The 17,581-nt window shown below is 46.9% G+C and overlaps 1 protein-coding gene across 3 annotated transcripts in view; it reads right to left on the minus strand.

Moving 5' to 3' along the window:
• The window catches only part of ZNF385B (zinc finger protein 385B), a 402,950-nt gene extending 386,340 nt beyond the window's left edge, over window positions 1-16,610 (minus strand). For all 3 annotated transcript variants that reach the window (XM_004701466.4, XM_045297022.1, XM_030887232.2), the window contains exons 1-2: window positions 16,467-16,610; window positions 15,446-15,763 (exon numbers count right to left, since the gene is read on the minus strand). In XM_004701466.4, the coding sequence (XP_004701523.3) occupies window positions 15,446-15,761 (316 nt within the window). In that variant the 5' untranslated portion in view covers window positions 15,762-15,763; window positions 16,467-16,610. The remainder of the gene's footprint in view (window positions 1-15,445; window positions 15,764-16,466) is intronic.
• Between the last annotated feature and the right edge of the window lie 971 nt (window positions 16,611-17,581).

The raw sequence follows: 17,581 nt of genomic DNA on the forward strand, positions 1-17,581 counted from the left end.
TGTACAAATGCGCTTTACACAATTGATGTGTGTATGGATTGGGATAACAGTTGTATGAGCCCCTAATAAAATGTTAAAAAAAAAATTAAAGCTAAAGGATTGTAGGCCTGTAGTAATGATTACCTGAACCTTCAGGATCGAAAAACTAAGCAGATGTTTTCTTGTTTGTGCAAAAATTTGAAGAATGGCCTGGCTTTAACAAAATAGACAAAAACTAACGAGGAAGGTTGCCAAGGTTGAGACACAGAGCAGAAGCACGGTCGTGATGCAGGGTGCCAAAACTCGGGCAAGGGAACAGAGGCGAGGAGAAGGCATTGCAGATGAGTAGGTAAAGAAAAGAAGCCAAGCAAATGATAGCAGTAACAGGCCCCCCAGAGCTACACGATCCTCACTAGCATGAAAGGCACGTGACACAGGTATCGCCTTTTACAACGGCCTGACTGGGCTCTTTACGGACATAAAAACAGTGATATAATATTAGATATATACACACATATCTCAAAGAGTTTCTGGAAAATAGAATGGGAAGATAATGAAATATGTCCACAAATGCTGAAGCCCCCACTGATAGAGCGATATTTAACTCATGGGAATAGCTTGTGCAGTGTGGAGGCTAGGTAGTCTCCAATCTCTGGGTCCGGCATTGGGGTGGCGAGATCTTCTGACACACAGACATGTAACAGCTGACCAATTCAAGATCAGTGGGTCCTGCGGTAGGCTACCGGTTCAAGGACTGCATAACCAGACGAATCGCAAGCACCATAGACCAGATGGAAATGGCAGTAGTCGGCAAACCTTTGCCAGAAAGTCCACATTATCATGGACGCATACCACGCTTGTGAGGAAATCCTCTTACAATCGTGGGCTGATCCTATCAGATCACACCATGGAGATGATGACATCATCATAGGGCTGCTGAATACCATTGTACGACTGGCAAACCAGTGAGAAGCATGGCCCAGCCAAGAGGACACCCGGCCTTAGCCATTTTCCAGGAGTGTTTTCTCGTGGGGCCTGGCCTTGCACAGAAGACGGATCCCAGAAGCGTTCATGTGAACATCGGTTTCCTATTCACTGACTAAAGTATCTTGGGGTATGAGGGTTATAATATTAGTATACAGAATGTAATAACAAAGTCTTTTCTCTCTATGAAGAAGGAAACTGCATTGATACTTTTTTGGCAATTTAATTTGATGAATCCTTTCCTTAGCCAGCAGAATGGTGCCCTGATGATTTGATGGAGTTAATGCAGTTCTTAAAACTAAGTACATGTTCCCAGAAGTGGCTAATACCTTTGGGTCCGAATCAGCTTCTCCTTGCACCTTTTACATGCTGACCAAACAAGAATGGATTTGCTGCTGTGTCTCTAGGTGAAAAGTCTGCAGAATGCAATGCACACTCAATGGAGGGGAGGCTTCTGAAATGGATTGACCTAGGTCGATGTGATGTGAATGCCATACAAAAACACTGCAATAGCCACTCCAACCTGTTCCTCCAAACCCTTTCTGTAGCCAGAAGAGAAAACATGTGTCACAGCTCGTCCAAAAAACAAGGTCCTAAAAATCTTAGTGCCAAGGATGCATCCCATGGTTGAGTTGCGACATTCCACAGGAAGGCCTAATTTGGAACAGTGTTCAATAGCGTTTTTGACTGTAATTTTGTCAAGATATGAAAGTAGAACACTGTGTGACAGCCCAGTACTCCACAGTGAGAAACAGAACTCCTTAATTCATTGTAAACGTCCACTGAGTGATCTCGTCAGCACCTGGTCTCCCAACTTGAGGAACCCTTCTCTTCCCATGGACCCCGCAAATTTACAGCAGCATTTTGGTGATACAAATCCCACAACCACTGAGAGACTAGCCAAACTGTCTACAGCTCATTTTCCACAGCAGAAAGTAGCTGCTGAGCTGGCCCTGATTCATGTCAATCCCATGTGCAATGGACTGAAATGCGGCCCCACGGCCACTTGCAAATCTAATTGCTGTGATCCAGAAGGCTTTTCTTGGCTCAGGCACTAAGTCAGCGGTTCTCAACCTGTGGGTCATGACCCCTTTGGGAGTCTAACAACCCTTTCACAGGGGTCGTCTAAGATCATGGGAAAACACTTATTTCCAATAGTCTTAGGAACCGAGACACCGCTCCTCTATCCGTCTCCAGGTGGGTCCGCCCACATGCAGATACACCCACATAGGAGTACCGGGGTGAAGACTGTTACCCATGCTACACCATGCTTCAAGACAAAACTTCATTTATTTGTAACGAGAAATAAATATTTCACAAAATAGAATGACATACTGTTTTTGTGATGAATCACTAAGCTTTAATTACATTCAATTTGTAACAATGAAAATACATCCTGCCTACCAGATATTTACATGATGATTCATAACAGTGGCAAAATTACAGTTATGAAGTAGCAACGGGAATAATTCTATGGTTGGGGGTCAGCACAGCATAAGGAACTGTGCTAAAGGGTCGCAGCGGTGTAAGGAGGGTCGAGAACCACTGCCCTAAGGAGACTGCCGAGCTTTGCATCCTGAAACAAACTGCCTCTCTTCCTGTCATCGCTGTCAGCCGCCACCTTGTCGGCTCCCGTTACAGCGACGCTGTGTACAGCAAGCAAAACACAGCGGCATCCTGAGCTGCGCTCACACTCAGGCCTCACAGCGCTTAGAGGCTATGTAACAGTTCGTGGTTTGAACTGCCCTAAACCAAAAAGACTATCTGTCTGCAATTTTTAGAGACCAGACACTGACTTTAATTTTGTATTTTAAAATATATATAATGAGTCCTTGTAATTCTGTACTTAGAGAATTGACACTTTCATTGAACTATTTTTCCTATCCTGTGTACAGAATCTGGAATTGTTGCTTATTAAGTCTCCCCAGTGTATCTCAGGCATAGTCCTGGATTCCTAAGACCACCCCAAGTGTCTATGTCAAATGCAAAGCAGTGTTGAGGGGTTGACACCATGACTCTGGTCTTATCCTAGTTTCTAATGGTTCTCCTAGTACCCAAATGCTACCTTGATCTCAAGAAGCCCTGCCCTGCACATGGTCACTGAATGTCCCTTAGAACTACAGGCATCAGCACCAAGTCTATTTTTCCTTGGGAAAGCAGAGTAAGGATTTTATAGAATACTTGGAAACACACAGTGATCAAATCTGGATAAGACAAAGAGCCAGGAAAGTATGCCAATATTCCTCCTCCTGTTACTCACTGGCTCTGAATTCTTCAAAAAAAGTTACTTCCTTGGAGTCCAGGAAGATTTGGGATTTATGCTAAGAAAAGCAGATGCCCTGTTATCAAAGGTCCAATTTGATAAATCAGCCCTTTAATGGGAAATGAAATCAAGTCATATGGGATTGATATACATGGACTATAAAGTCATCAGTTCACGAAAATCCCTTTTATGGACTTCAATTAAGATGTCCAGGGACATTGGGCCTCTACTCAAGTCCTCCCTCACTGCAAGAACACTTTGTTCTAATAATCTGGCATTCCGTGATGCTCAGTTTCCGGACACGCTCGCTGAAGACAAAGAAAGCAGTGCATAAACAAGTGCGGTGGAGAAAGCTGATGGTGCTTGCCTCCAGGACAGATAAGCCCCTGAGAGTAGCCACTCCAGGAGGGGAAGGGGAAGGGGGGGAGGGGGAGAGAAAGGGGGAACTGATTACAATGATCTACCTATAGCCCCCTCCCAGGGGGATGGCCAACAGAAAAGTGGGTAAAGGAAGACATCGGTCAGTGTAAGACATGACAAAATAATAATAATCTATAAATGATCAAGGGTTCATGAGGAAGGGAGGGTGGGAGAGGGAAGGGAAAAAATGAGGAGCTAATACCAAGGGGTCAAGTAGAAAGAAATGTTTTGTAAATGATGATGGCAGCAAGTGTACAAATGTGCTTGACACAATGGATGTATGTATGGATTATGATAAGAGTTGTACAAGCCCCCAATAAAATGATCTATATTAAAAAAAGAAAACAAAGAAAGTAAATGTCTAGAAAATATGATAGCAACCTAGGTACAAATATGCTTGATATGAATGATTTATGAATTGTTATAAGAGTTGCAAGAGCCCCCAATATAATGATCTTTTAATAAAAAAAGAAACAAAGAAAGAAAAAATCAAGACGTCCAGGGACATTGCTGTCACTGGGGGCTGTCTAGTCGATTCCAACTCACAGCACCCCCATCTGAGGGGGCAGAATTGCCCCATAGAGTTTCTTAAGGTGTAATCTTAAGATTTAAGACTACCAGAGCAGATCAGAAGGTTTGGTTTGGTGGGTTTCTTCCCTACAAAACCAGAAACAAAGTGGATTCCAACCAGTGACCTTTGAGTTCACAGCCAGACACTTAAGCACTGGACCACCAGGGTTCCTTTAGGGAGAACAGACCAGACTACCACCACCCTGAAATGGTAGATGCTCAGGTCAGTGATCTTGTTAATACTTTCACCACCGTGGTACTTGCAGTTCACAAAGGTTAGATTTGGGGGTTAAATAAAGTTGCAAATTGACATGGAAATTCAGGGAAAAAAGGACTTATTTTAAACCATTATGTTGATGGTGCAAAAGCCAAAGACAGTACCATGACGGATTCTAACCCTATCTCTGCATCTGCAGCACAAAACTAAGTTTGCATCATTTAACGTTCAGAGCTATTATCTCTTCAAATGGATGGAAATTTTCCCTAAATGGCAGCAATGTTAGATATTTAAGTAATAATTACTACTCCTGAAAACTGGGATGCTTGCTCATACTCTATTAGCTCACACACGTCTCCCCCATAGATTCTGCCTAATACATGGAAGAAGAAAAAAAGTGTACCAAGTGAGACATCTCGTGTCTCCACCCTTCTCACTCCTTCGATACTTCTGCCTCCCATAATCATTAGAAAGTTCAAAGTTCTGACAAAGGAATTGTAATGAGGACTGTATCCACACTTTCAATGTACTTGTGGCACCACCTTGTGGTGACTTTGTAGTGTTGCAGTTTCAAGTTAGAAAACATTTCTAATTCACTCTCAGGGCCATTGAGTCAAAGCTGACTCACAGAGAACCCCTATGGGTTTCCAAGATTGTACCTGCTGGCAGGAATAGAAACTCCGGTCTTTCTCAAGTGGAGCTGCTGGTGGTTCCAAACTGCTGACCAAGTGGATATCCATGACAATGAATTTGAGGTTAATAGGACATTTTATATATATGTGGGATGCAATGTAAGAGATCTGCCCTACGTATTTCAAATGTGACGCACGCATCTTTTTCATAGTCACTGCCGATCATAATCAGTGCCCTCATTCTAGAAGCTGTTTAATACCTGAGCGAGTTTCCCTGGTTGTCCGGAAATAGAGCGTCCCCATGGGCCCTTCCCCAAGCTGAACTAACGTAAGGCTGGCTAATTTACATTAATTTACCTGGGGAAGCGACAGCCTGTTCGTTGATGGGGGCCCATTTTTTAACATTCCCAGGCCCCCTACAATAAGCTGACCACATAAACCCTGACAATAAAAAGAGTGCACTATGTGGTGTTCGCAGACACAGCTGCCATGGGCCGCCTGAGGCTGAGGCGCTATGTAGCTTCCTGGGAAGGGGCTTGGCTCTGCCTTTTCCCACCCACTGCAATGCCGAAGGTGAAGGCCAGTTCCACCTTTTCAAAATAGAAATCGAAATCCTCTTTCGATGTCTTTCTGCTAGTGAAACATGTTCTGATGTAGGTCTTGCACCGATGCAAAATAGCATAAAGCAAACTTTCAAAAAGCAAGCGATACCTCTACCTGCTCTCTGCGTACAGCATTCTCAAAAAACAAACTCACTGCCATCAAGCCGACTCTGATTCACGATGGCCGACTGGAAAGGGTAAGTAGAACCGGCCCTGTGGGTTTCCTGTAATTCTTTAGGGGAGTAGAAAGCCTCATCTTTCTCCCGGAATGCAGAATAGGAATGAAAATATGAGATCACTAGAAGTAGGGAAAAATAAACAAGCAACAATGAGGAGAGAGCCCGGGCTCTCAAGGAGAAAGAGAAAATACACGGTGCTCCAACTAGACAATCACTTTTCCCATCTTGCTTTCTCCTCCTACTTCCCCACTATTCCCTCCACCGCTGCCTGCCAAATCCCCTGGGTTTATACTTCCTGCACCCCCTAAATGCATGCTCCCCTTAAAACCTGTTTGAGTTCCGTTTATGATCGTAAGAACCCACGGAAGATGCTACCGATCACATTGCACCTGGCACGTGCTCTCTTCCACTTGGACCGACTGTGCGACTACCTCTAACTGAACGAATGCAGTGGTCACAGCTTTGACTTGGCTGTCTTGCAAAGGTGCTCTGACCACCTTGCACAGAGCTGAGTCTCCCAGCTTGAGAAGGAGAGGCCCCCGGAGAGGGATCCAGCCTACAACCCCCATCAGCCTACGCAGGTGACCTGCCAGGTGCCTGCCACTGCGCAAACCCTCTTTGTGACTTCAGAAGAACCAGCTGGCTGAGCCAAGTCCAAATTGCTCAGTCAAAAATCATAACTAAAATGAAGAATAGTCACTTTTCAGTTCACACCACGGCTTCTGCCTACATTCCCAACCTTGGGTTGGGTTTCTCAGCAATTCTCATGGAATGAGAATGGCCCATCTAGCACATCTCAGATTTTTAGGCATGCCAACACCTTCCTCCGGTGAAGGTGTGGACATTCCCTTCCCATCCTCTGGATCATTTCTCCCCACTCTGCTTGACTACCTTCTTCTTAGTCTAAAACATTCAACCCTACATGGGAGTTAGAAATTCTTTGGAAATTATTTGACGGTAAGGCATGGGCATGAATGCATAAATAAAAAAATCGAACACTCAATAATGAGAAAATATTTCAAATTATGTTTACTTTTACTCAGAAAATAATGTGTCACTAAAAAGTCAGGAGAGATCATATACAGAATGGGGGATGAGGTTTAGACTTTAAATCTTTGTGTCGCTTTAGGAATCTCCTCTCAATCTCTCTTAGTCCCAATTTCCTTCTTTATAAAGAAAGCATAATTATACATATCTTATTGGTGTGTTGGGGGAAGCGTGATTCTTTCAGCCTTTCCATGGTTATCTCTCATTCCAATGGCACCTCAAAGCCAGTTCGGGCATTTCTCTTTTACACAATTCAGCAGAACCCCCATGCTCTCAGCAACTTCTCAGAGTTGTACTTGATTTGTGCCAAATCACTGCTAGGGGAGCATTAGAGTTGCACCCTTAACAAAAAATCTCTTTCCAACAGCGAAGAAATGTGGATGCCCCAAATTCCTAGAATTCAATCAATCTTCCCATTGTAACTTCCTGGGTCAGCCTGACTCACCAGGAAAGGCATACATTTCCCTTGAGAATAAAACGTGTATAAAATGTAAAGTTAACTTTTATTTCCTTTCTTGACAAACGAACTGCTTCTGATGGAAAGGAAGAGAGCATTGTGGCTCACTGGCTGCAGTGGGGGAGGAAGCTCCGAACAGTATAAGGAGTTGTATTATGTGTGGGGCTGCTGAACTGCCAGGCCAGCACTTAGAAACCACCCGCTCCTGCCTGGGAGGAAGAAGGCGCTTTCTACTCCTGAAAAGGGTTACAGCCTCAGAGACTCACTGAGTTCTACCTGTCCTACAACGTCGCTGCAGTGAGTTAGCTTTTTAGGGGGTTTGCTTTGTTTCTCACCTTATCAACACTCGGTTTCTAAAATAATAACTTCAGGCCTATGTTTCCTAATTCACCTTCCATATTGGGTCCGCTGTCTGAGCCGTAGCCAGTAAGAACACATGTAACAATTTCTGCCCAACCTAGCATATGTCTGCAGACGGGCACTGGCCTGTGTTGGTAGGCTGGGGTTCCATTGGGAGTTTCAGAGTCATGAGGTGCTATTTTGGCTTGCTTGGTTTGTTTCCCTCTGTTGGGGCTCCCACTGGTCCCCGCTGGTGCTGGCACAGGCGTCTCATTGGCCAGGCCAGCAGCCATCTCTTGGAGGAGGAGGGATATGGGGAAAATGGTGGGCTACTCTTCCTGAGGGCATAGGACACCATTCTAACCACTCACTGCTCGGACCTCCTACCACAGGAGGCATGTCTCAGAATCACAAACCCTAAGGAATCTTGGGCCTGATGAGAACTGAGTGTGTGTCCCCTGACCACTTATTTTGGTGAGAATCTCTGTCAGTGCTGTTGCTTAAGTTGGCCTGAGCCTATCTGGCCTGTCCTCTTTGGCGAGGTTGGAAGTCAGACACGTGGTCTAAGTGGCTTTCCTCTCTTGGGCTCGGGGAGGGAGTGGGGCCAGAGCCTGATGCTGAGCTGCTCCTCTAGTTCTAGGAAATCAAGTTAGGACCCCGTGTTCCCACCGTCTTTCGGAGCTCTCCTCGTGTGTCTCTTACGCCAGCCCCGGGGTCTGGGGTTGTAGTCGTGAAAGGAGCAAGGGAAAACGAGTCTGCCTCGTGTTGGCTGGAAGAGCTGAGCCGCTGCTGACAGTGGTTTGAAGATCCATTGGCAGCTGTAGGGATCAGGGTCTAGAACGGCAACCGAAGCCCCCTAGGCAATGGAGATGGACGGGATTTAATACAGGGCTCGGTTGCACAAGTGTAGGAAGCCACACAGGGGACAGGAAATGAACAGAGATTACTAACAGGAATGTGGGCTTTCTCTGGCAGGAGGTGACAGAAGGAGGCGGGGTTCCCAGCGTCCAGCACACTAAGGGACCCTAGGAGAAGCTGACATTCTGACAGACCGGTCGCAAAAACTGAAGGTACAGGTAAATGCAGCTAGAGTGAGCGATACCACCCCAGACAGAGGGCATAACGACAGATACCCTGCATGTTCCATTCCTTCCTTCCTTTAATTGCCCAACTGGGCCTGCTGGTGCCAAAGCTATTAGGAACCCAGTTGGCAAGGAAGCCTGGGAAATATGTCGTTTCTGCATGCCATAGAGTCGAATCCCAAGCGTAGTGCACCTACCAGACAGAGTAGGGCTTCCCCAGTTGGCTTTCCAGGGCAGCGAGCTTTACAGAAAAGGATGTGGAGTGGCTTGTGGGTTGGAAGGAGCAACCTTTCACGTAGCAGCTGCGAGCCTGCACTTGGGTCACCAGCGCCTCCTAGAAAATCGCTTTCTAGGATGCTCACTTCATATGTGGCAGAGAAGCAGACAGGTGAGGGAAAGGAGGAAATGCCTACCATGTGCTTTGCAGCTATCCCACGTCCTTGATCAAATGACTTTGCAGTGTGAGTCACTGATAAAGACGAGGGACAGAGGGGGCAAAGACGTCAGTCTCTACTTCACCATCTACTGCCTGATTTCCAAGCCTCCTCAGGATGCTGGATTTAGAGCATTTTCTTCATGAATTTAAACTCAGTTTATTGTTTGATAGCATACAAGTACGGTGGACCACAAGCATTAGTTCAGATTTAGAAGAAATCCAAATTTCTTCTGAACATAATCTCTCCTACAAACCTCATCTCCCATGACAGAAACTTCATTCCAGGCCATGTAGGGGCCTATTTCCCTCGGGTGGCATCCAGATTTGGGATACGATGCAGGAGTTGGCTTAGGGCTTCCCTGGGACCAAGGCACAGCCAGGTTCTTAGCCTGGTTGCCAGTCTACACACAGACATCTGCTGAGATAGTCTTCTTTCTGTCTGGCATTTGGTTATAAGCTTAAGCAGCCACTGTGGGGTGCTCCCTTGTACCCAACTCCTAGGGAAACATGGCTCACAGGAAACATTCTCTTGCCACTTCCCCAATTCACCTGCCGGAAACCTGCTCCCTGGCTCTTGCAGGAACACCCTGGTGGGTTCCAGGCTCACCCAGCAGCCTCGATGCTCACTAAACCCACAGAACATCACGAGACTGGCTCCGTCCCATCTTCCCATCCTGGCTGGCATCAGGACCACCAGGTCATATTATGTTTGTGGGTCCACCGAGGGATGAAAGCACACCGCTATGTTCTAACCCCAGCAAGTTGCGGTTGCTGTTTCCCCACCAATCCCTGTCCACAAGGTTGGGAAGGAGTAGAGTTGCCAAGGACTTCCTCTTTCTTGGACCCACAGTCTATGCTCCCGGAAGCAGCAGCCAAGAAATCAAATGAAGAATCTATTGCATAAGGACCTCTTGAAGGTGCTAAAGAGCAAGAACGTCATTTTGAGGGCAAAAGTGCACCTGGCACGAGCCATGGTATTTTCAGTTGCCTCGTATGCTGTGAGAGTTGGACAGACTGACTAAGGAGGACAGCAGTGTGCATTCTGGTGGTGGTAAAGAACACTGAACGCCCTGGAGACTGCCAGAAGACTGAACACATGTCTGTCTCGGAAGAAGTACAGCGAGCATGTTCCTCAGAAGTGAGGATGGTGGCAGTGTCTCACGTACTTTGGACACATGATCAGGAGGAGCCAGTCCCTGTAAAAAGACATCGTGCTTGGCCAAGGAGAGGGTGGGTGAAAAAGAGGAAGGCCCTCAAGGGGATGGGTGGGCACAGTGGCTGCCATGGTGGTCTCACCCATACCCACAGTTGTGAGGGGGGCTCAGCACGGGGTTTCACTCTGTCATCTGCAGTGTCATCAATGAGTCACCCTAACTTCATGGCGGCTCCCAGCAATGAGCAACAGCAGATCCGACTCAGAGGCAGGCTTAGGAATGGAACTCATTCCTAGGATGAGGGCTGCGGGAGCACTTTCGCCCAGGTGTGGAGGTGAGCTATTATTTTCCTCCTTAAAACCAGACAATGATCAGAAAGAGGGCTTGGCTTTTGGTTCCCTTTCTGTCCAGGACTTGCCCAGAGCCCCTGTTTGACCTGAGCAGGAAGAGGAATGTGGAAGAGCCCCTCACACCTAGTTCACTCTCCCTGCCGCACGCCTAGCAGTGCTCAGCGGCCACCAGGGGTGCCAGATGTCAGGTGGCTACTACATGTGTACAGGAGCCCCAAGACTTGGTCTTTAGATGAGAACAGAGAATGCAGCCTTTCCAGGATGACCACCATGGGAGAGAAAGATACACGGGGCCAAGGGATAGGGCCTTTGCTACCAGGTGAGGGTAAGCTAGAAGGTGCAGCTAAATTTAACAAGAGGCCCCCAATACCTAAGGACCATTTAGAGCACTGGTTCTCAACCTTCCTAATGCCACAGCCCTTTAATACAGTTCCTCATGTTGTGGTGACCCCCCCAACCATAAAATTATTTTTGTTGCTACTTCATAACTGTCATTTTGCTACTGTTATGAATTGGACGACCCCTGTGAGAGGGTCATTCGACTCCCAAAGGGGTCGTGAGCCACAGGTTGAGAACCGCTGATTTTTTTTTTTCTAATCATTTTATTAGGGGCTCATACAACTCTTATCACAATCCATACACACATCAATTGTGTAAAGCGCATTTGTACATTCATTGCCCTCATCATTCCCAAAACATTTCCTCTCCACTTAAGCCCCCGGCATTAGGTCCTCATTTTCCCCCTCCCTCCCCAGTCTCCCCTCCCTCATGAGCCCTTGATAATTTATAAATTATTATTTTTTCATATCTTTCCCTATCTGACGTCTCTCTTCACCCACTTTTCTGTTGTCCGTCCCCTCTGTTGTCGGTTTCCTCTTTCCAACCCATTCTCCCTTTACCCTCCCAGTATCGCCACTCACACCACTGGTCCTATAGCGATCATCGCCCTGGATTCCCTGGATTTCCAGTTCCTATCTGTACCAGTGTACATCCTCTGGTCTAGCCAGACTTGCAAGGTAGAATTCGTATCATGATAGTGGGAGCGGGGAGGAAACATTTAGGAACTAGAGGAAAGTTGTATTTTTCATCGTTGCTACATCGCACCCTGACTGGCTGGTCTCCTCCCCGAGACCCCTCTGCAAGGATCTCCAGTGGCCTACTAATGGGCTTTGGATCTCCACTCCGCACTCCCCCCTCTTATTCACTATGGTAAGATTTTTTTGGAGAACCGCTGATTTAGAGGGAGTCCTTCATCCAAGGGTCTGGCAGGATCAGCTGTGACCCACAGAGTAATAACTTGCAAACCAGAGGAGCTCTGAAAACCTGTGAAGGCTGTCCGAGGCAGGGAAACCTCCCCCCTCCATGGCTCACCACCGCCTGTGCAGGGATGGGTTGAGGGAGGGTGGGCAGATGGTGCCCCTGCCCTCCACTCTCAGCACCACAGCCTAAGTAGCCGATCCTTAATTCCGCTTTGAGACGGATGTCTACATAAATAGAACAGAATCTTCTAAACCAAAAGGACACCTCTGAATATACAAAAGTGAGAAGTTATGGGCTGAGAGGGTGTGGGTTGAGGGAGCTGCTACCCAGCAGGAAACAGAAGCTTGATGGATCGAAGCTGAGGAAAGTGACTGGAAATATAAACGAAGGTCAGGTCTGCTCCTCATTGACGAGACTCTCCATCAGAAGACAGGCGAGCGTGTGCACATGGACTAGCACCGAGATAGGTGCTGCTTTAGATCCTGCGTGGTGGGTACGCATTGGACTGCTAACCTCAAAGTCAGTAGTTCAAAACCACCAGCCTCTCTGAGGGAGAAAGGCAGGGATTTCTACTCCTGTAGGGTAGAGCTACAGTCTCAGAAAAGTGGGCAGTTCTATCCAGTTCTATAGGGCCCCTGTGGGTCGGAATCAACTCAGTGGCAGTGAGTTTTTGAGTTAGCTTTGCATTGTATCACAGATGAGTTTTACCAGTGTTAAGTCTCCTTTAGAAATGTCATTTTTAATAATTAAGGTGCCTGTCATTCATCTAGAGGAGCTCTTGCAGTGTGCTGGTTAAGCACTCAGTTACTAACCCTAAGATCGGCAGTTCAAATCCACCAGTGGCTCCGTGGGAGAAAGATGAGACAGCCTGCTTCCATGAAGATTTAGTCATTTACATTCCATCAAGATTTACAGTCATGAAACTCCAGGAAGCAGTTCTATTCTGTCCTACAAGTTCGCTGTGAGTTAGAACCAAGTTGACAGAAGTGTGCTTGGTGTTTGACGTGGTGGGGAATGTTGAATGTACATGAATTACCAAAGGAACAAGTCTGTCCCGGAAGAAGTACAGCCAGAGTGGTTCAGCCAGAAGTCGTCTCACGTACTTTTGACATGTTGTCAGGAGCGACCAGTCCCTGGAGAAGGGCATCACGATGATGAAGTTGAGCATCAGCGAAAAAGAGGAAGCCCTTCTTCAAAGAGACGGGTGGACAAAGTAAGTGCGGCAACGGGCACAGGCACAGGGACGATGGTAAGGATGGCTCTCAGCCCAGCAGTGTTGTGCTCCAGTACACAGGGCTGCTTGTTGCAGGAAAGAAGGCGGCGCTCCGTGCTGTGGTACACAGACTGTGGACCAAGTCTGTGGGCAACCGAATGAAACACTGCCTGTCCTTCCCACAGCAGAGCAGCCCGGCGCACTGGGGCAAACGTCGGTCCTATAGACCCGACGGCACCTAACCACACCACCTTCCGTGGTTAAGAGGCTTGCTTAACTCCAAATCTTCTGAGAATGAATACTTGCTCATAAAAAAAGGTCCCTATGACTAGCACACATCTTGTAAAGATATCTGTTTTCTTGTCCGTTTAAAACATGTTAATAGACTGCATTATACTTCGGGACGAGTTTGTGTTTTATGGATAGGACACAACCATAACATTCCGGGTGTGTTTTCAAGATCCCTCACTGGGACAGGTTGCTTTCAATCACCTATTGACCTAAAGGTTGGCTTTCAAACCCACCCATCAGCACCAAGGAAGAAAGACCTGGAGACAGCTACCATGAAGATAAAAACCAAGACACTCCTGTGAAGCGCATTTGTACTCTGGACACACAGGTATCCATCAGTCAGAACCAACTTGATACTAGTAGGCTTGGGTTTGGGTTTTAAAAACTCATCAAAGTAAGACTGTTTGCTTCAATTGCAAGTACTAGTGAGCAACCAAACCTCACTGCCACCCTGTTGATTCCAACTCACAGCGACCCTACAGCACAGGGTAGAACTGCCCCTGTGGGTTCACAAAACTCCAACTGTATAAGAAGGAAAAAGACGCAGCTTTCTCCTGCAGAGTGCCTGGTAGTTTCAAACTACTGACCTTGTGGTCAGCAGGTCAATGCGTAACTCCACACCACCAGGGTTCCTTATAACAAATAGGTCTGAATTGCAGCAGTGCTGTACTGAACAGCTGCAGAAGAGTGATGAACAACAATGAATCCATTCTTAATTGAATATGGGTGGGGCCCTGGACTGGCCACTGTGTCTCTGATCCTAATCTGGACATTGGAGATAAGTGAGCCCTGGTGGTGTTGTGGTCACTCATTGGGCAGCGATCCATCCCCAGGGGCAGCAGTTTGAGACCACCAGCAGTTCCGAGGGAGAAAGACAGGGCTTTCTCCTCCCGACAACAGTTCTGGTCGCAGAAACCTAGAGAGAGGTCTCTAGGAGTCAGCACTGACTCAATGGCAGTGAGTTTGGTTTGGGGGTTTTTGTGTGATATTTAGAGTACAGGCAAACACCCACACACTTCTGACTGAAGTTTGATGTGGACCCTGGCACAGTTTCACAAAATCGAGGACCGTTTGTCACGTCGCTGAGTGAAATGTCAACAAGCGGCTTCTCTGTCCTCTAACACCGAGTGGAGGAGGCCTCGGGTTACCAGAACACCATTTGCTGGTGTGGAATTTGGAGCTCCCCCACCACATTCAGAAGGAGCCTTGTCTTGGACCTCCCATGTAAACCTGGGGAGGAGGACCACATATCTGCAGAGCTGTCCCCTCACAAAGAACAGCAACTGTTGTGACTTTCTTTAGCTCTGCCACAGGGAAGGTATTCAACAGCCGGGGAAGTGGAGGAGGAAGAGCTGTCCGAGGATAAGATAAAAGGTTTACAAGACTGTTCGGAAGCCAGTGCAGATGCCAGGAGACCAAGGTCTCTTCCCGTGGGAGAGAGTGAGAGGCAAGTGAAATGACGCTGGTGCCTAGGATGCAGGGCCGGGGGTTGAGCATTGTTGGCTTGGGAAGTGCCTGCTCCTGTGGTCAGAACACTACCGGCACGTCGCAGGCACCCACATCAAAGAAGACAACTGAGCAAGATCACAGCTCCTTTCCTGAATGAAGAAGGGTTATAAACAGAGTCTGGCTCTTTTTATACCATATCTAATAGCATGTGATCCAATAGAAAGCAGATGAAGGAAAGCGAAGGAAACCTGGTTTCCTGAAGGGGGAAGACAGTTTTGATACCACTGGTCTATTGAAAACACATTTCAAAACACATTGGGAAATTTTCACACACGGTGAGGAGACAGGACGTCTGTGGTTCCAGAGATGAAATGTTGATAGAGAAACAAAGATGGAGAGAGATGGGTGTAATAAATAGAAATACGCTGAGCAGGGACAAGCAGCTCCAGTTTGAGGCTGTCGTGAAAAGAGAACACGCACCACTGTGCTGAAGGGGAAAGACCAGCCTGGCTCCCTCCTACCTGTGCTGGTGTCGGTGCTGGAACTGGCCAGCGGTGGCCCGGAGCCCTGAGCCGGGGGGAGTGGCTGCCCATCACTCAGCTGCTTCACTCGCTTTCGGTGGGATCTGCCATTGTAGTGGACCTGAGCCTGGGCTGCGGAGTTCAACTGGATGTTGCACACCTCACAGAAAGAGAAGAGAATCTTCTTCTTCTCTTTACCCAGCTGGCCCTCCAGGCTGTCGTTCTTTGTCCCTCTGTCTTCAAAGCCCCGCAGAAAGGCTGCCATATTCATAATTCCATCTTCAGGGGGGTTGTCAGGGCTTAAGGGGTACTTCATACCTGAAACACAGAAGCAGTCAAGCTGCTCGTGAGAATACACGTGTCTTCTTGCTTCCCAGTTCGATGAACATCCATTTGCATCTGCACAGTTCAAGGGAGAAGCTACCCAGTGGCCACTCCTGAAAAAAGGAGTCGCCCAAAAGTACCTTACGGAGCAAAGCTGGTCTTGGCATATGCGGTTCCCTCTGTCTGGACCACACTCTACCCTCTGCTCCCCACTTCTCCTACCAGCCTTTCACCTCTCTGGCTCTGTTCACTTCTAGCCCATCACAGATTTTGGAGGGGGAATCCGTCCCTCCAAGAAGTCAGCTCCAGGCTCACAGAGTACTGCGTGATCGCCCTTCACAGCACTTCTCAGGGTAAGCGCTTCACAAGTGTCGGAACAACTTTTTCTGTCTCCTCCACTGGAGCCTCCCCCTGGAGCCAGTGGGCTTGACTCTCAGGCTGAGAACTGCCCATTTGACGTAGTCGTCATTCAATATGTGGAGCAAAGGATGAGAGGAAGGGACGGAAGAAGGAAGGAAGGCAGAAAGGAAGGGAAGGATAAATGAAGCTATGGACCCAGAACGGGGAAAATGTGCATGTGTAGGCACATATGTATACACACACACACACACACCTGCACGCATGCCAACAGACATGTGTCCTAAGCTGGAAAGAAAATGGATAACAATGACAAAAACACAGTATGTCTGTAACTTACATTGAGCTGTGTTCCAATAGCCCCACTATGAGTCAGCTTTATGGGACGTGACCATATTGCCTTATGAAAGTAGTGAGACAAATGGTTTTTAGATTTCCAGGTTATCCTATAAGCGTCAATTTAATCTCCGATGAAGTTGAAACAGGGAACATCTGCAATATAAAATAATAGAAATACAATACTATGGTAAAACAAGTACAACAGAATATGATACAAATCTGATTATTCTAGTGCTGGGTTTTTTTAAAGCTATTTACAGGGCATAGTGATGGATCATAAAGTAAGTAACCATTTCAAAGGGATCCTTTCAATCTTCAGGAAGCTTGGGTAATTAAGACTAGGTTGACCTTTCATTTTGTTCCACTCCACTTTAAACTCCCACGTTTTTTCCTTTATATTGAATGTCACGATTACCAGCATTTTCATACTTATCAACGTGAGTATGACAAGGCTTTTTGTTCTCACCTGGAACAAAGAGAAAGACACTCACGGTGAGGAAAGGGGAAAGCAAGATTCAAGGGTCGACTGGGCAAACAGGAAAGGGAAAAGACTGGGCCGAGCTGCGATAGCACGCTACGACGTGACCCGAGAAACTCAATGTCACTGAGCTAGTTCCAACTCATGGTGACCCTGTAGGCACAGCGGAGCTGCTCTGTTCTGTGGGCTTCCAAGATGAACTCAGTATAGAAGGGGAAAGCCTCATCTTCCTCCTGCAGAGAGTCTGGGGTTTCGAACTGCTGCTCTTTCTGTTGGCAGTCCAACACGTAACCCACTATGCTATGATGGATGAAAAATTAAGATAAACAAAAGGATCACCACTTTTGACAGATTTCTGCTATGGGAAAAACTCAGAGAGGTTAAAGGACACTGGTTGATACTGTGTTTACCCCTAGCTTTGAGTAATTCTATTGATCCAACTGGCTTGAGTTGTGTGGAAAGAAACAAGCAACCAGAGACAAGTCCATATTTGTAGTGTTCATAAGTCAAATGCTTATAATGCATAACATGAGTTACAGTACATTTTAGAACCATAAAAATACTGTATAGGATGTCAAGAAGGCTCCTTTTTTGGAACCATATATTCTTTTATAGAGTTTCAAATTGACCATATACCT

This window comes from Echinops telfairi, unplaced genomic scaffold, assembly GCF_000313985.2.
Source record: "Echinops telfairi isolate 266 unplaced genomic scaffold, ASM31398v2 ScPeMD7_3;HRSCAF=10, whole genome shotgun sequence".
Classification (NCBI taxonomy): Eukaryota; Metazoa; Chordata; class Mammalia; order Afrosoricida; family Tenrecidae; genus Echinops; species Echinops telfairi.